Below are 20,836 nucleotides of genomic sequence, written 5' to 3'. Positions count from 1 at the left end.
ACGATGGGGTTTTCGCCCTATGTTTATAGGAACTTTTTTTTGTTTGTTTTACTCTCAGGAATCACTCCTCTGCTTTTGTACAACGAATTTAGCGCCATACTGTATATATTCCGATGATCATAAACATGCCACTGTGTCATTATCAGTTGTCGAGTTTTGTTTATTTAAAAATTACACGAAAACTCAACATAAAAATGCTACATGAATTTTAAAATTCAGTATTTGCTGATGGATTCTACAGGATGCATTTTGAATATTAAAAAAAGACAAAGATATCTTTCCTTCACATTCTTGTGTTAACCACAGCACGTTCAATTTCAAAGTATCGTTGGCCCTTCCTCAGTGGTACAGTGTGCGGCAAAACAAACAGTACTGAAATTCTTGTACCGATGGTGCACAGGTGCAACGTGGTATGAGCTGTGAGCGTCACATGTGTGTCCAGTTGTGTGTGGACTATCGTTATGTGCAATTGGCGCAAAAATAATGTTATAACAAAGGAGAAGGTGTTTATTGTCGAGCATTATTTCCGCTCATGCGGTGTGGAGTAGTGTCTTACTGCAGATGAGCGCACACATCTACTGTATTACTCTGTAGTGTAATTATGGCATATGACGATGAAGATCTCATCAGCAATATATGATTCAGTGATGAAAGCCATGTGTACCTTGGTCGCTACATCAATCGACAATTGATTATTGACCCATTCTTGCATGATTGCGCGGTTTTTGCCACACCACACTGTGTCGTTACAACAACAATGCATGCAGCAACAAGACGGAGCAACTGTCCATACGCAAGTTAGTCACTTGCCCTTCTGCCAACGAAAGTCTGGACATCGCTTGATTTTCCGTAGAACGGATTTTACATATTCTTTCCACTCCCCTGACCTCGGCTTCAGCTGTCTACGTATGGGATTATGCTGAAGAAAGCAATTTTCCGAACCGATAACCCTCCGCCACTATACCGGAGTTAAGAGAGAAGATTCGGTAATTTGTCTTGTCGTGCCAGTAACCTGTGTTCACTAACATGTTGATTGATCTACAGGACCGCTATGAATAATGTGTGCGATGTAATGGTCAACATTTTGAACACATAATATACAGGAGTGGTTCCTCTTAAATTTATAATATATGCAGAGTAACATTTAGTTGACATCCATTTGACAACATTTCTTATATTTCATAATGTTGTTCAATAAATAAATAAATACATATCAACGATGAGATTTTAGTACTGTTTGTTTTGCCGCATACTGCATAAAACTGGTCTTTGGAATCTGTTTTAATACAAGGATTGTTTTTATAGAAAACTGAACCGGTTTTTAATAGAAAACTGAACCTGGTTTTAAAACCAAAACCGGTTTCTGATAGAAAATTGAACCTGTTTTAATACCGAAATCGGTTTTTAATATAAAACTGAACCTGTTTTAATACCGAAATCGATTTTTTTTTTAAAAAAAAAAATCTATTTTAATATCGAAACTGGTTCTGACAGAAAATCGAACCTATCTTAATACTGAAACCAGGTTTTGATAGAAAACAAACCTGTTTTAATACTGAAAACGGTTTTTGATATAAAACAGAACCTATTTAATACTGAAACCGGTTTCTTGATAGAAAACCGAATGAGTTAGAACACCAAACCGATTTTTGATAGAAAACCGAAACCGATTTCAAATAACAGTTTCTTTAAAATTTTCAATAATCTGTTTCAGTTTTCCGAAAATCCGTTTTTGTGTCCACCACTCATATATATACACACACATATTAACGATGGATTTAGGATTCAAAATATTTCCAAAAAGTTAACGAAAAATTTTTTCCTTACGTCCTTTCAGCAAATTATATTTGGAAACTAATTTTCAGCCACTTCTTTCACTCTTGTCAGGTTCATTTAACTATTAGCTATCTTGTGAGTAGCATTTAACTTCTTTCAAGCCCAGAAGCTCGTGAGAATATATAAAATACACGTCTTTTTACCTTGGGGACCGCGTGATGCGTTAGTAACCCAGGCGGGCATGTTCTAACGTGCATCTTACGGGATGAATGCCCTGTACAAAACTGCTGTTGATTTGTAATAATTGTTAAAATGCTTAATGCTAATAGTAAATAAAAAAATTCTCACACGTTCACACATCCGAAAGAACAAAATATGCGAATCGTTTCGAGGCACTAATGAGCTCTTCATCAGCGCCTTACGAAAACTTGTTGCTACATAAAAGACATAATATACGAGGGCTGTCTAGAAAGTAAGCTTCTGAATAGAGAAGTTGTACGAGGGCTGTCTAGAAAGTAAGCTTTTGAATAGAGAAGTTGTACGAGAGGTGTATCGAAAGTAAGCTTTTGAATAGAGAAGTTGTACGAGGGTTGTTTAGAAAGTAAGCTTTTCGATAGAGAAGTTGTACGAGGGCTGTCTAGAAAATAAGAGACGTTTTGAAAGACAGAAGTAACAGAATAAACAAACCAAATTGTATTATATACATTTGCAAGATATACTCTTAAGCTATTTTTCCAGATAATCGCCATGCAAATTAAGCCACCTATCACACCGTGGCACACGTTTTTCAATACCGTCACTCTAGAAATCTGCCGCCTACGATTTTTGTGATAACGAAGCTTTGAACTCCGTGAAATTTTGGGGGAAATGTTCAGCAAAGTCCGTAATCGTGAAAATTTGCACGAATTTTGTCGTCGATTTGCCTCATCAGTTCATCAGACATAAGGCTAGGCCTACCACTGCGGTCCTCATCGTGAACATTGGAACGGCCATTTTTAAAATCAGTGCATCACTGCCTCACTCATTATTCCATGTCCGTACACTTCACACAGTTGGCGATGGATTTCAATTGGCTTGTGGTTTTTTGCCAACGAAAACCTAATTACAGAACGCACCTCACAAGAGGCGGGATTTTCTATTGCAGTGCCCATCGTAACACACCACAGAAAGCACAATAAGAGCGTCACAATCCTCACGCTACCACAACTGGGTGCGTACTGAGTATGGCAATATTCTGACACCAAGATGGTGACTCTAGCTCTGCTCACTGCCGCGATAGGTCAAAATGTCTGGCACTTTCTGGATAGCCCTCGTATGAAATTTGCTAATTATTCTTGGTGCACAATAAAAGTAACAGGATAAGTTTGTAGTCTGATAGTAAGATTTCCTTCTCTTTTTAATATAGGTAATAAAAACTCATTGGTAAGTACTTCTACGTAAGATCAGAAATAACAACAAACACTCAACTGATCATTTTAAACTAACATTTAATTAACGGTCTTGAATTGCGACTCAATCTAATAGTTAATGATGTTGTGATATATGTCGGCACTGTCGGAACTATAAACTTATCCTATCACTTTTATTCTATATCATGAACAATCACAGAATTTCATACATCATGTCTTTTGGTGTAGCAACGAATTTTCTTTACATGCGCTGAGGAAGAGGTGAGAAACAGGAAAAATAACTACATAAAATTTTATTCTATTTCCATAGTTGGCATTTCAATAAATGTTACTGTAACTAGTTACAACCAAAATCGCTGTATAAACTGTTAATATATTTCACAAATTATTATTATTAATAATACAATTAATGAGAATGGTGCAGAGCTCCTGCTTCTGTGGTGGACATTATCGTAGCTTGTTCATAAGAAATGTGTCTGGGTTGCCACACAGTTCGTTCTTTTCTCGCCTACTTGGAAGAAAAGGGAGAGACGGAATATCTTTTTCGTAATATCAAAAATAATTTACTTAATTCTTCTGTTCAGTACACTAAAGTCTGTGACAAACATCTTGCCATTTCAGCTAAACGAATAAAACGCAAGCCAAGTGGTTGCGCCAAGTGAAGCGACGTTGCCAAGTGGTAAAGGGATGTGGCTATGGCTAAGCAGTCGAACTACAGCGCGATCCGGTGACAGGGGATAGACATGGATGTGTACAAAATAAACGTGGCAATACCGCTGGCCTCTCATTTGCTAGCAGCATTTAAAGGGAATTTGAAGCGCCACCTTCAAATATCAAGATGTTTGTCACGCCGTTTAGATCATATTAGTTATTAATTAAAATAATTACAGTGGAACACTTTTTCTGCTGTCCCCGTTGGGACTGTCCTAAAGAGACCTGCAGGTTCCCGGTGGTATTTATGGTCCTGGCTGCCTCATTCAGGAAGGCCAAAAACAGATATTATCACAATGGAGAGCAAAAACTAATGTATCTGGGAAGTCGGTAATTGTTCTCTGCTCACAAGCGTTCAAGTTGTTCCTAAAAATGATCTTATGCAGCGAAAAATATTTATAATAGTATGTAACAGTATTGCTGTATTACAAAAGCTACCAATCTTGATAAGAAGGACACATGTGTGTATTCAATTTTGGTATTAATGTACTAGTGCAACATATTACAAAGTAACTAACTAATGTTACATTAATATTTAAACCTTTAATATTCTTAATCTTTAATTTTTTTTTATCGTCCTTTCATGCTTAAACTGTACGTATTTCTCTATCATTCGATTTTCATTAATATTAAATTTAAAATATTTTCAACTGAATTTGAAAAAGTTTCAGAAATTTTGCAGTGTCTACCTAGTTGTTTCATAAATATTATCAGAGATGTATGACCACCGTTCGACCATGCTGGGTACGAATCAGCGCTACTATCAAGGCATCATGGGCGAAGTGGGTTCCTAAGATATTCGTTCCACGATGAGATGCGTAACAGTCGGAACGTGTAACGATGCAGTGAGGTGCTTACAAGGATGGTGGTGCAGTCATAGCGCTACACAACGTTGGGAATGCTACGGATCATCGTCAACCTGAATCCCCTGCAAATCAGGGTGGAAAAAAATCATGATTTTTTTAAAAAAAATCATTTTTGTTGATTTTTTTGATTTAAATCGATTTTTTTGATTTAAATCAAATCTTTCTCCTCGAATAATACAAGTCGCGAACTGAAGAAAAAGCGTTAGGAATTAGTATTAAATGTTAATTATGTCATTTAAGTGAAAGTATTGGGGTTAAATTTTGAATTATCCCCAATCGTTAACCTATATCAATCCCAAACAATGTTAACCCTTTTAAATTAGGCTCTTTTTAAAGGTAAATTATAGACTTTCAGTCAAGCAGCTACAACATCATCCCTATTTATCCTAGGGTCATGGTACATACATCACTTTCTTTAGAATAGAACAGCTTTTGAAACGGCAACATTCACATTTCCTTACCATGTCCCTGAAGCGGGAAATTTTAAGTAATTGGCATTTTTGTTTGCTTTTTTTTTTTTTTTAATTTTGATCCCCTCTGGAATCCCCCGTGTTAACGCACAGATCTCAAAATCAACTGGGAAATACTAAGGAGTGTACTAAATGTGTGTACAAAATTTCAAGCTTCTATCTTGAATAGTAAGGATGAGGAAACTATTTAACAATGAGCTATAAAAACATCCCCACAATGCCCCAGATGACCTGGATGTAATATAAAAATTTCCTCAGACAGTCCTATTTATCCTAGGATCATGATTTGTACATTATTCTCTTCAGAATAAAACAAATTTTCAAACGGTACCCTTCAAATGTCTCCATGTATCTGGGCCGGGTAAATCACGGAAAAAGGAATTTTCTGTTAAAAATATCTTTTTTTTTTTTAACTTTTGCTTCTGTGGACCCCTCCTTCTGTTTTAAGTCAGAGATCTGAAAAATACTGAGGGGTGCACTGAGTAAATGTGCAAAATTTCAACCTTGTAGGTGCAAAGGTAAGCCCGCGAAAAATAATATTCCCCAAATTCCCGTATAAAACAGGATCTCAGGTAACAGTTTCCTGAGACATCCCTATTTATCCTAGGAGCATAGTACGTACATCATTTTCTTCAGAATAGAACAGCCTTTCACATGGTACCATTCATATGTATCCATTTGAGGCGGGAAAATCATGAAAAAAGCTACTTTATTGTTAAAAATATCCTTTTTTAAAACATTTTTGCCCCTCTGGACCCCGCTGTTTCCACGCAGAGATCTGAAAACATCTGAAAATTATTAAGAGCAGCACTGAACGAGTGTGCAAAATTTCAGTCTTCTGAATGCAAAATGTAACCCGACAAAAAAATAATAATAATACGCATAACAAAAAATATCTTTTTAAATTTATGACGTGATCATAGACTATGCCTCAACGCAGAAATGCGTGAAAGCATATGTAACGTGTTCTAAAATGCCTCCAGTCTTGAAGAAAACAAAGTATAGAGCCTTATTGGTACTTTTTAAATCGAATAATGAAGATTCTACCTTATCACCTAAAAATAGGTGATATAATTTAAAAGGTTAAGCATTAAGGAAAAAGTACAGCAACGTTTATCAAAATGACACTTTTTCCACAAAAGTTACTGATATTTGGCAGGGGCCTATTTTTTAAAAAAACTCAGAATTAGCTTGCGGCATGAAATACATAAATTTCGCCTAAAGTTATAAAATTAAAAAAAAAAAAAATCGAGAGGGGATATGACCCTCTAAACACGCTCTATTATCTGGGTACAAACAGACACACACAAAAAAGAATTTTCGTCTTAAATGTCGATGGTGATTTCCCCGTTGGAATAGTTAATGATTTTAAAACCCAAACCAAATGTTACGAAAAGAAGAAAGCAGGATTGCTCCGTTACCTGTTCAAAACGGGATTTTCCCTAATCATCCTCTGCACGACACTTGTTTTCATACTGTACTGTACATTTGAGTCTCATTGTATTATGATTAATAACTTCCATAATCGAAATAACAGAACAGAAACGGGATTTTACTTATTTTCACTTTAAATTAATTTATTTCGGAATTCGATTTAAATCAACGATTTTTATTTAAAAAATCAAGTGATTTAAATCTTGATTTAAATCGTGATTTAAATCAGACTGATTTAAATCAATCCACCCTGCTGCAAATCAATGACGATTTGTCTACTGCATCATCCAGCGTTACAACAAACCTGGAAGAGTCGATGACCAGCAGCATAGTAGCAGACTGTGCACAGTGAGGACACCACAGACAGTTGAATTCATAGCAGTAAGAATTCGGCGAAATCCCGTGAGAACTCAATCAGTCGTGTCCTGAGAGATGTCCATTTCGAAACCAATCTTGTCACAAGTGTTCAATCAGGACCTGGGACTCAAAACCCTATAAACAACGTATAGGTTATTTCCTAATTTATGTGTTACGCCAGCAGAGAATGGTGAAAGCCAAACTTCTCCTCAAGTATTACGCAGCAAAAAGACAGGACATTTCTCTTTTTCGGCGAGAAGTTCTTCACAGTTGAGCACTATCTTAACGTTGAAAATGATCGTGTGTAAGCATCACCATTAGTAGAAGCTGCTGAAGGTGTTTTCAGGGTCCAAAGATCCCAGCATCAGACATGGTATGGTGGGGTAATCTTCAATAGCAAAAATAGCAACAAGGAGTGAATACACCGGCTACTGTGTGCGAAACCACAGTGTTGGAGTCTATTGTGAAACTACTAGGTAATATTATGTTTTCCAAGCAACAGTGGACTTTTCGACAGGATTCTGCTCCCGCACACAAGGTAAAGTTAACACAGGAGTGGCTATGGGCCAACGTCCCAGACTTCATCTCCACATCAGACAAACAATCTAACAGCCCGGATCTGAAGTCGTTCGACTACAAACTGAGTCAGTGCTTCAATCAATGGCCTACAAGAAGACACCCCATAATGTGGACTCCCTGGTCACGACAGAACGCCAGATGCCGGGCCTGCATCCAGACTCAAGGTGGACATTTTGAAAACTGATTGGTGCTCTTCATGCTTCACACTTTCACGTATCATCTTGCAAAAGAATATCAATACAGCGTCAACGCTTTGTCTGTATCATTTCCAAATTTCTGACGTATCTATGAAATAACTGCGTAAATAACCATTGCTTATGGTAAGTCAGTATTGCAGTTACTATTTTGTTTTTAGGCTGGACACTTGGTAATTTATTACTTATTACTACCGATTCACTACTAACGATTCTTCCGACCTACATAAAAATGCAACAGTGAAAAAAATATTATGGTTATTAACATTTTAAGAAATTAAACTGACGCATGGTAACAAATATTAAATTGGACTAACCTCAGTTATTTACCAATTGCCGAAATTTTCAATAGGAACTCTTATCTTCCTCGGCGGCATTTTCTTAAAGCATCAATTACAAGGTGTGCCAGAATTCTTTTACTTTCACGATACCAACCACGCTTCGCTGTAATACTATGCGCCACTACTTACTATCCTCTGAGGTTCAGTCGAGATGGGGTGCTGGTCTGTGCAATACCGCATCGCGGCAGAAGAAAATTTTACGTTGTATAAAGACAGAGTCAATCACAGCTACATAACGCAACTTGGGTCGACGTGACGTCCCTAGTCACAATACCGTGTTGCTATGAGTACTGAAATGGCGTCAAGGCAGAACTGTGAAGAACAGCAAACTTGTACGACGGCCCTGTCAATCTTCATTACTATCCTTACAAGATACAAGTTCTCCATGAGCTTATTGACAGACAAGACTAAACGACTTCAATTTTGCAACGAATTCTTGGAGCTTCTGCAAGTTGAATATGACAATATGAATAAACAGGTCATGTCTGGCCTCCACAAAAATACATGTGGATTAATGGAGCGTCCTATGTAAAGCGTAAGAGTGACAATATAGTGTGCCATTTCCTCAGACTGACTACAGGAATGTGTTTATCTGCATGGTGAACACTTACGAAATGCTATTATCAGAAAATAGAGAAACATGAAAAGACGAATATATCTTTGTGAAAAAATAAATATTTACACTTTTTTCTGAAGCGCTGTTTTATTTTCAAAACTGTCAGTTTTTTTTGCTGACGTACCCTGTATAAACTCCTAGCATCAATCGTTATGGTGCAGAAGTTAGGAAGAGCGTCCAATAAGTTATCTATCTAGACAGGAAAGAATACAGATAGGATTACGTGGTCATCACTGTTTCTCGGTGTAGTCCCCATGGAGGTCTATGCACCGTGACCACTTTGTGGGCAGTGAAGAAATCCCAAAGAAAAAAATAGTCTTTGTCATGGCCTGCAAACCTTTGGGAAACAGTCTGTTGGACCCCGTTGTCCGACGAAAAACGTTGTCCCCGCATGTGTTTCTTCAGGTCTTGGAAGAGGAAATAGTCACTACGAGCCATGTCTGAAGTGTAGGGAGGATGATTCAACACTTAGAAAACACAGTCCAATTTCTACAAATCCATTGTTCGCGGCCACAGCATCACTCCGACTGACTTCAAATTGCGCAGCGGGCTTCCCCACAGTGGCCTTGGAGTGTGTATCAGGCTTCATTAACCTCTGCTCTTCCCTTCCTGTCCAGGTAGATAACTTATTAGACGCCCCTCATATACCACACAGATGTTGGAAAAGCTAATATTCAATCAGTACAACGAAGCTTGAGGGCTTTCTACCGCCAATTCGTTACTGGGAAAAAGAGAACATAAATATGTTCCCTAGATATGAATGTTCTTGGCATAAGCCCGACAACATTACATGGAACAAAGTAGAATTATTATATGAAATACTCGTTAATACGTCAGAACCATCGTATCTAGCCCGTAGAGTTTTATATTTATCAGACTTTCATACTAGAAGCACAAGATCACAAGATAATTTCTTGCTCTCCATACCCAGTCACAATTCTGATTCATACTCAAAATCCTTTACAGTAAGTACTCCGCCTCTGGAACAGTTTACCTCAATTAATACACAACGTTTCCACAGTTGCAAAATTTAAAAAATCTGTAAATTCCCTTCTCTTAAGTAAAGATAAGGATACTGGTAGCACATGACGCATCTTCATTTTACCAGATTATTAATAACCCACATATGAACACACAACCAATAGGTAACCTATGTTAATTTGTACAGCTTATAGAATCATACTTCTAGTATCGCTATATGCAATATGCAATTTTAGGTTTCTCCATGTTATTTTTGTTTCCTCTATTGTATATTATTTTTCAATTTTTGTTTTTGAAGTGCTTAACCATTTTTTTCACTTAAGTAGTATATTCTTTTTTTATGTGGTTCAATACTTTTCTTTTGTAATTGTTAATATTTTGTATATATTGGTGTTTTTTTTTTTAATATATATATAATGTATGCACGTGGTTAAGTGCTCGGAGAAGGCTGCAGAGCCTTAACTTCGCCACGTAAAAGAAGTCATGAATAAATAAATAAATAAATAATTCCGATGTACAAACTATTACTTACGTATTCCATAAAAGTTCCTTGACTTTGTGCTTGATACGCTTCCCAGCGAATCTCCTCCGGGGAATGGTCTTCGAAGCCAGGAAAGCAATCTTGTTCTTTGAAAGGAGCAAAGCATGACAACGGCCACTGATTCCCTCTCTCCCACTGTTCGATTTCCTGGACCACAACTTGTCTGTAAGAAATAAGCCAGAGTAAACAGAAAACTGTCCAACACGTTGGACTACATATTAGCAAAGCTACTATCAGATTTATTATGAGAATATAAATTTGATGTAGCAAAAACGTTAGGATGGTTATTAATGGAAAGCTAACTTATTAAGAAAATTTCACTAGTAATCTTCCCTTTGCAACATGTGAAAAACATTTGTGTTTAAATAACGTTTGAAACAATATTAAATTTCAAATCAAAATACGAAGGATTTAATTTGTGGTTATTCAAATATTCGTTGCCAAATGAATACCACGTTCTTTTAAATTGTGAAGATTGTTAAATTTAAAAACAAATTAAAAAAATAATAAAAAAGAAAGGAGAAAATAAAGAAAAGAAAAAGAAAAATATACTTCTTCTTGTTTCGAGAAGACTGTGTTTTCATGTCCATTTCACAGGACGGAACTTAAAATAATTATAAACTGATGTGAAGTGATTAGCTATCCAGTAAACATGAAATGACATCTTGCAGTTTTACGTCCGACGGTTATGCCGGTTAGGCTAACGGAGACGGTGACGATGACAAATGAATAAAATGATGAAATGAAGAAAGTGGGAGCAAACGAGAGAACCCCGAGAAAACCCACGTACACGGTGTTTGTCCACCACAAAGTTAACTTGATGCAAGATGGGATCAAACCAAGAACCCCAAGCACCAGAGATGAATGCTCTACCACCGAACCACTGCGGCTCCCTATCCAGTAAATAGATAGATTTCGATCACAGTGCTGATTGAAATCATATATGAAGAATAAAAATCTCCGAGGTACAAAGGTAGGTCTTAGTGATATGTACCCTATTGCTTCAACCAGTAAATCCTCCTATATGGGCGTTTACTTTACTTAAACTATCCAAAATACAATATTATCAATAAGAATAGACACAGTATTGTTACTATTATTTTGTAAATATAGGGTGCTTCAAAAATGAACATTTGGCTTTATCAATGAAGCCTTTTGAAGAAGACGTACGGTATGCGTATCATATACGATCACAGGATAATGTCTCACGACTAACTTCCTGTTAAAGTGCATAATTTATAGTCTACAATTATTTAAGGATATAAACTACCGCATACTAAGAAAGATACCAGGGAACATCGAAACAGTATAGTTAACAGCAGATTCAATACTGGACACACTAAATAAAAGAGTACGTTTACAAATTATAGCCCTATAGATATCATAATATTACTATATCTCAGATTCCAGTTGAGCCTATATGCATTGCTTCTACGGTTACTGTTCCTTACTTATGATGGCACAATTGATGAAAAACTGGGTTTTGTTTTCTGTTACAAAATTATATTTCCATAGCCCCAAAAGAAAAAAAAATCTTTGCAATCCACTAAAAATGTGCAGTGGTGACAATGTGACCCACGTCCTCTGCTCATTAATATTTCTGAATATAATTCTCTTTTCCATTCTTTGACGAGCATATTCTATATAGTCGCAAGATTCCATCTTAATAGGAAATAAAGCTCTCCACATTTGGAATTTACACCAGATACATCATGACTCTTCCCCATGCAAACTTTAGCATTTCCCACATACAAGAACAGTGTCGGAACAATGGTTTTGCGGTAGGATGGGCCAGTGTTAGTGTAATATAACTAAAAGTTATGCAAAGAAGCCTCCTTCACACTACACATTACCAACAAAATCGCATTCAAAAAGGGCTTCAGTCAAACTAAGAAGGCCTTGCTAAAAAAAAGATCACTACCACAACGTGTTATGGCCAAACGATTACATGTGGCCCAATCAACAGTGAATTGTTCAATTCATTACCATAGCGTGTTATGCCAAACGATTACATGTGGCCCAAACAACAGTGAATTGTTCAATTCATTACCATAGCGTGTTATAGCCAAACGATTACATGTGACCCAAACAACAGTGAATCTTCCAATCCATTGCCACGTGTTATGGCCAAACGATTACATGTGACCCAATCAGCAGTGAATTGTTCAATCCATTACCATAGCGGGTTATGGCCAAACGATTTCATGTGGCCCAATCAACAGTAAATCTTCCAATCTATTGTCACAACGTGTTATGGCCAAACGATTACGTGACCCAATTAACAGTGAACTGTTCAATTCATTATCACAGCGTGTTAGGGCCAAACGATTACTGTGGCCCAATCAACAGCGAATCTTGCAATCCATTGCCACAACGTGTTATGGCCAAACGATTACATGTGACCCAATTAACAGTAAATCGTCTAATGTATTACCACAACGTGTTATGGCCAAATGATTACATGTGGCCCAATCAACAGTGAATCGTCCAATCCATTGTCACAACGTGTTATGGCTAAACGATTACATGTGGTCCAATTAACAGTGAATCATCTAATCCATCACAAATTAGGGTACAAATTCCATGCGTCAACACTATGTTATATCGCGAAGAGAAAGAACAAGGAAGATGGCTGTACGTGTTCCACTTAGCTTTACCGCTGGAAATTTCTTTTGACAACGGTCGAAGCATGAATCTACCTTAAGTGACTGTAGAGAAATTCGAGGCATCACTTACAGAGGTGTTCATGTAAAAGACCGATGTAACTTTATGTGCCAATACAAAGAACGTATCTCTAAAGATTTTATGATCGTTATTGACATTTGTTATAGAAGGAAGCTCAAGATTCGGAAGGCCAAAAAAAAGTGAAAATCAATGTTGCATATTATCAAGATCCCAGTTTATACAGATGAAACAGGAACGGTACCCATGGTGTAGAACTGCACCAGAACAACGCTGCAAGTCCCACGACCAAAACATCGCTGCCCTCGCCCCCTCCCCCCCCCCAGAAGAGGAAACTTTCTTATTTTATATATATAAATAAAACCCATCTTAAGGTTTGGAAGCCTTAAAAGTAGCAGTGTGACAACCCCCTCCCCCCCCCAGAAGTCGGTCCTGGATCCGCCCCTGATGGTAGATACTACTGGTACGCATGCTATTCTGTTCGAAGATATTCCAATTAAAGAGTCCAGATGTTAGTCCCATGAACTACTGTGCTTTTGGACTTCTCAAAGGCCGCCTTTACATCATGTCGCGTTCGAACGTTAAATGGCCTCTGGAAAGTCTGTAAGCAGGAGTGGAACAATATACTCCTGGTACAGCTGCAACGAACTCTGCAGCAGAGAGAACTGGCATCTTGTGCAATGGTCCATACCGCTCACAATGACATGGAGCATGATCGATGGTGGCGGAGTATAATATTTTAAGTAAGCAATAACTTTGGTTTGTTCCGATGGAAACGAATCAGCGCCCAGGTTCTGAAATATAACAATGATTGTTAACGTTTGTCTATGGCACTATCTACAGGTCAATTTACTTAAATATTGATTCACAAATACGCTCAAAATGCCATCGTAAAAAAAAAAAAAAAAAAAAAAAAAAAAAAAAAAAAAAAATCAACAAAATAAATTCTTTTTTCCCAGACCTTAAATAAAGTTAATCAAATCGACTTACACAACGTCTCCAAGGTTCCTATCATTACTCCTAGGTGCACCTCCACGGTTTTGGTTTGAATAGTAATTACTTCCTCCATATCCTCCGTATTGATTGCCGCCTCCTCTTCCGCTATCTCTATAGCCATAATTTACACCTCCTAGAAGATTAAAAAAAAACATGATAATGATGAAATTATTACTATTTCATGAAATACAAATAAAGTAAAAACAAAATAAGGTCTTAATGTTCTCCGGCACAGATTATAGTGCCAAGTCATGGTACTACACAAGTTCTACAAGTATTTACTATTAGAAATATTTTTAAAATGCAGTGTAATATTTTGAAGATTGCTTAGTTGGATTTGAGTTAGCGTCCCTTTCAGCAGTAAGGCTGTATGAGACGTGAGATTCGAATGAGTTTCCAACGGGAATCGAAATCCGGTACCCCCACACAAAAGGGTTGTGTGTGTGTGTGTGTATTTCATTTCATTTCATACCATGAACCTGAGTATTCAAATTTTCATCAACAATAACTTCTTTAAAGTTGTGACAAAAGTTAGTATAAATTTACAAAAAGTAGCTGAACTTGCGCTCTCTACATAGCGAAACATTCACATATGAGCATGAATCTTGTCAGTCCTCACAACATCTGTACATGTCCCTTCAGAGACACAAGTGAAGGACGTCTTAATAAAAATCGGCAAGGGGTACCATAAAGAGGAGAATTTTTTCGATTGTTTTTTTTAATATCTCGCACCGTTTGCAAGAGCTGAGACTACTTCCGCTTAGAGTTTTTAATTCATGTATGATCAATGTTTTCTTTCTTCTTGCATGCAGTATGTGTAATTAGCAAATACATTACACACACATACAATTATAATTTCAGTGATATATATATGATGTTCATTTAGCAAAACACTCCAAACAATAAAGATTTATCTTAGATTGGAGAAATGGTTATCCTTCGTTTTTCGTTATCATTTGGCCATGAAACAAACGCCGGAGAGATATACTAACCCCGCATACAAGTGTGTGGTGTTAGAATGTATAACTCGTAGGACATGATGCTCTTTTAAAATTTCAATACCTCCAGTGTACCCTTAAAAAATATAATAAAGAAATAACGGTCTTTTTAAAAAAAATTCAATTAGAACTGAACGATCTACACAAAATTTGCAATCAATCAGTGAAAACGGCATCTTTCTAGAGCTTGTGGTTTTCGAGATTTTATCGTCAAAAGAACTGGCCACAAACATATAAACTTCTTGACCACAAACATATAAACGTAGCATTTTAATATATAGATAGGTCCAGTTTACATTCACAATGGTGAATAGCTGATGATTAACTGAGAGGTAAATTAAAAAGCGTGTACTCTCGTAAGTTTAGTTGCTAACAAATAATTTCCACAATTCTACATTTCATATTTGTTAACAAAAGAAGTTTTCGTACAAAGTATTTGCAGCAGTAGATCACTCGACAGAAGAATTGTCTAACTACAATACATTTACATTAACAAGAGTTTAAACCTTATTATTTTTCTACTGGCATACGAGGAAGAAAAGTGCAAAATGACATTCTGAGTAGTGAAACATTTTCATATTTTTCCAAAGCTACTGACGAAGACGACAATGACTGCTGAAATGGTTTAGTACAATTAAAGTACACCTGGACACAGTACGTTCTCTTTATATCTCTCACAAATTATGGCATACGCTTATTTAAAATGTTCTCTTGGCAACTATTGCAGGGCACAAAATTTCCGGTCGCCAAGTCGCCATTGACTACAAATTTAAGAGCTGCGACCAGTGTTCAGTAGGAATGGTTTTTGCCTACACTCACAGGGCTGCGCAAGAAAACTGTCACTGAGTGAGCTTTCCCAAGCGAGAGAAAAGTTTTAAAATTTCCATGTTGTCCGCCAGCCTATGGTTGAGGTGAACAAGAAGAAAAGTGAGAAAAAACACGAAATGTGAAATCTTCACAACGGACATGAAAATGAAGTCTTCACAACGTTGTAATCCGCCCCTCCTTTCCCACCCTGAATCGAAATGGTTTGCCTCCTGATGGGTCAACGCGAGACTACTGCTTCATGTGAGAGAAGCCTCTGCAGTCTCAATAGAGTTACGACTGCCTACAGGAATTCGCTGAAGACTAACACATTGGGTGATTTGCTGACAAATTTCCATCAATGGCCTTTTACTTAAGGAGTTTGATCCGAAAACTGCAATCGATAACTGGTACTTCAGTGCAGAGAGAAAGCGTTACACAACGTGAAGTCTTAAGGTAAGATATTTTTTAACCTATATATGAAGTGTCCAATTCAAAACTTAAAACTTATTATCCTGAATGTAATTGTTTGGTTTAAAAATTTTATGTCTTGAGAGGGGGGGGGGGGGACTTTTATATTTGTATATGAGAGATACTGGCAACCATCATTTTTGGATTGACGAATGCATCTGACTGTAATTTTGCACCCTGAATTACTGTGTTATGACTAAGAACAGCACTCAGTCGAAGTCACTGACCGTTTAACTGCCACTGAGCATAACAGCCATAGAGCAAAGATCAGGGTTCAAAAACCCAGGCCCTAGGTCGCCACAACCACTAGAAATACGAGTATGGCGACTAGCTTTTGAGAAAAGTTATGTGAAACCAAACTCGAAAGGAAAACAAATTTCCAATTTTGACTGGTTGGTTGAATTTGAGTCTTACGTCTCTTTCAGCAGCGAGACTATTTGAGACGTAGACCTACAGCTTTACGTGGAATCCAAATCAAATGAACTTCCACCGGAAATCGAACCTGTATCGGCCGCGCCAAAGACCCGTATTCTATCCATTCACCCACGAGGAAGCTCCCAATTCTAGTCTAATTATTCATATTGTATCAGTGATACCTGCATCAAGTATTTCTTCTGAAAGAGAATTCAGTTTAATAAATCTAATAGAGAACAATCTGAAGTAATCAATGAGATAGGACTACCTTAACCATTTGATGTTTATTAACATGAATGGACCGTTGTTAAAAGATTTTGATCCATCCAGAACACTGAACACTTGGTACTTTAGTGCTAAAACTACAAAGGTATCTTATACAGCAAAAATAGAATGTCTCGTGCTTCCACTCTCAAAATTTCAATTTAAAAAGTCAGAAAATTGCACCCTGTAGCGTAGATACCTGCTATTTTAAAAAATAGACGCTTTTTTTTTTAAATTTTACTTTTACTTTGGATCGCCGCCAAAAAATATACAGCTAATCTGGAGTGTCTCGTGCCTCTACTCTGAAAATATCACCTTAAAACACTCAAAGTTGTACCCTGTAGTGTGAGTGGTACAGGTAGACAAACAAACAAATCTAGATCGAGCATCCCACGAGCTTCACTGACGTTCGCCAAATATGAATACCAAAATATATTAATTTAAAACGAAAATACAATTCATGTTTTATAAAATAAATGTTTCAAAATGTCTTATATGAAATAAATATTTTCCAGTGTAAGATAAATGGTGTTATTATTGAAGTTTACTTCCGATACTTTGTGCATTCAATTACGGGAACTTCGCGAGCACTTGTTGCAAAACGGTTCTTTCCTGAAAATTAATTTAAAACAATTAACAAAAAGATAATTCTTATTTTATTAAGTAATTTTTTCAAAACGTCTTAAATGAAATTACATATCTTTCAGGGTAAAATAAATAGTTTTATTGTTGAAGTGTTCACTCCAATGTATTGTGTGTTCAATTGCGGGAATTTCCCGAGCACTTCTTTCACGACGGATTTTCCCCGACAATGCAGCTTTCTTTACTGTACATCGAAACTTCTACTAGTACGGAAGTTCAGCACTTGAAATAGTAAGCATTACGTAGTCTTCGGAACTCCGAGCATTAAGCTTCTTAAATTTTGCCAAGAATTTTTACGCTATTGCTGGTGTTGATTCTACAGATTATTATTTGAAGAGTAGCAACAAATGACTGAACTAACTATTGTTGTTGGAAAGCCAAATTTTACTGAAAAATACTTGTGTTACCATCAAAAATAAGAAATAATAATACTAATGTAATTACATATTTAGTGGTAGTACCGACACTTGTGGCCTTAAAACTGTCAAACGTATGAGGGATAACGTTTCTCGATGTTGCCGAGTTGGCGAGCACACTATTCACGGAAAGTATTTTCTAAAATATAAAATTGCATATTTTATTTCAAATATGCTATAAGCATAATCCATACATTAATTTGTTCTATAACTATCTCAAGCCAAGGCAAGTTTTTTTTTCTTTTCTTTTTCTTTTTTTAATTCATTCAATGCATTCAGAATTTTGTAAAGGTTTTATGTTGAATGTTGCTGTATATCTTAACGTGATAGCATCTAATTCGCCCAAGGAAAGTCCAAAATCTAATAAAAAACACTTTCAATGTGATCACCTTAGTTGTACCAATAATATACTAACAAAAACCTCAAATACCCAGGCGGGTCCTTGCAAACGTTTAATATAGCCTCTGCATTTCTTTCTATTGTTTTCCTATTATCTCCGATCAGATTTATATCACTATGGTGTAACGTGCACGTCACATATGTAGATTTATGTGGCCCCCATGACACTTTTTGCGTATAATTTTGCGAATCTTAGATATTAATGCTACTTTGCTGGTTACAAATTATTTCAAGAATCAGTAATTTAACGAATAAGAGTAATTTACATCTTTATTCATTTATTAGGCATAATACTAAATTATAAAACATTCTTTTAGGTGCACCAACGCTATTATATTATTATTAAGTATTCTGCCTTTCGGCAGGTCCTGAGACTAATGAGGATTTTTTTTTTTATTTATTTATTTTTTTTTTTCAATTTTAGATTTGGGCCTGGAAATGTTTCTTCTACTTTCCTCGATCTTCTGCTTCCTATTTTAACGCCCAATATTTTCTCCTATCTTTCAAATCATCGATCAGGTGTGTTCTTCTTCTTCCTATTCCTTCGCGAGCGTTATATGGCCTAATATGTTTAATCGCGAGCGTTATATGGCCTAACACATGGTGAAAAAGTATATATTTTAGGTACACAACGTTTTCGCACACAACTGATACATTTCGCGTGTCACCAAAAAATCGTGTCTCTATTAATGTAGATCTTATGTTCTTTTGGATGATACATACATAATAATCTCCAAAGCGAGTAAGCTCCAAAGCCAAACCACTAGTCATGCTATGCGAAGCTGACCTAAGTTTGCAAAGTTCCAACTAAAACTCACCACCTAATGTAGCTCTCGTTGCATGTGCTCTGCTTCCTCGACTGTCCGACGATTTCTCATGCCACTAATGCTCTCGAAAATGCCATTACTTCTTGTAACACAAAAGAAGTTTACATCCATTTATTTTATTTGTTATGTTCGAAGTCATATAAGCTATAGAATATTTAATCTGAGAATTTCCTGAAGCTCCGAATTTGTCATGATATAGTGCTCAAAGCTTACAGTAATGATGGTGCGCACACGTATATAGATACATATATACATGCATGTAGTGAGAAGGAACTATACGGATATTATGAGACATTGTGACATGTGTATGATTATATCAGGAACGACAAGGTAACTGCGCGTAATCTGAACGACCTGTGAAATGTTACATATTCTATACTATTAATATTGGAAGTGAAAATTTATGATTATTATCGTTAGACACAGTACTCAAAATTTAAATTAACTCGGAGAGACAAATCAATAGCTTTTACTTGTAGGTTATCTTAAGCTCGTAGAAAATCATATTCAAGTAGCGGCAGAAAGTGGTGATAATTTCATGAGATTATTTATTTATTTCGACTTATTTTACATGTCGAGGTTGAGGCTATATGAAGCCTTATCTAACACCTAAGCATGATACAAAATTGAAAAATCAAAGAATATAGCTAGCAATAGCAAAAGAAAAAAGTTAGAAAGTAAAAAAAAAAAAAAAAAAAAAAAAAAAAACAAGAAACAGACGGTCACTTGAACACACACAAATATAATATAGTGCTGAGTTTCATATCTTTATGACAAACTTCTCTATTGGCTCTTCTGTCTCTGTGTCCATTCAACCCTGCTTCGATAACAATAAATTATAAGCTGCTCTTTTAAAAGATGCTAAAGATTTTGACTCACGTACAGAGGTTGGCAAAGTATTGCTATCACGACACGTTGAAATTATATATGATTTGGAGAAATAAGTTGATCTATGAATAGGAATTGCAAGTTGGCTATTAAAACGTGATCTTGTGTCCCTCTGATGGAAATCGCTTAAAAAATTAAGGTGTTTCAGAAGATAGGAAGGTTCTGTAAAAGTAAGTGTTTTATACAGCAGTACCAACGAGTGCAATTTTCGCCGTTCTTCATCCATTGCAGCTTTTTAAAGAATGGCGTTACATGATTTGAGAATTTTAAGTTAAAAATAAAAGGTATACAAGCATTTTGTACTCGCTGCAAACGCTTTTGTAAATGTATATCAGCGTCAGTTAAGGCGGTGTCACAGTACTCCAAATGTGGTACCACTAGGGCTTGAACAAGATTATTGACATGTAAGATAGTGCTGAGTATAGTTCCGGAGACGGCAGTCCCTAGTAAACATTTTATTAGGAAGTTTTGAAAATTTGACCAGATAGTTATTCTTGATCATTTTGATAACTATAGAATATTTGTTCCATAGTTAAAGGTGTGTAAATAAGTTGGTAATAGTTGCAATCAATATTAATTATATGTTATTCTCGGAAATTTTGAATCATTTAAAAACGTGTTTTTCTGGAATCCATCGTAAATCTCTTCTATCATATTACAGTTGAGTTAAATAGCTCTTTTATTGTCCTTCATAGTTATTCTGAATGTTGTATTGTACTATTGTAAAGCTGAACATGTCAGGCTCAATATAAGACTCAGA

At 36.3% G+C, this 20,836-nt stretch overlaps 1 protein-coding gene across 1 annotated transcript in view; it reads right to left on the bottom strand.

Moving 5' to 3' along the window:
* The window catches only part of LOC145684327 (uncharacterized), a 44,703-nt gene that overhangs the window by 17,028 nt on the left and 6,839 nt on the right, over positions 1-20,836 (bottom strand). Inside the window, exons 2-3 of the mRNA XM_081756526.1 lie at positions 13,948-14,086; positions 10,267-10,438 (exon numbers count right to left, since the gene is read on the bottom strand). Of these exons, the coding sequence (XP_081612652.1) occupies positions 10,267-10,438; positions 13,948-14,086 (311 nt within the window). The remainder of the gene's footprint in view (positions 1-10,266; positions 10,439-13,947; positions 14,087-20,836) is intronic.

This window comes from Thermobia domestica, chromosome 4, assembly GCF_964235325.1.
Source record: "Thermobia domestica chromosome 4, izTheDome1.hap1.1, whole genome shotgun sequence".
Classification (NCBI taxonomy): domain Eukaryota; kingdom Metazoa; phylum Arthropoda; class Insecta; order Zygentoma; family Lepismatidae; genus Thermobia; species Thermobia domestica.
Note: the sequence above shows the minus strand (reverse complement) of the source record. Positions and strands in the feature narration are given on the sequence as shown.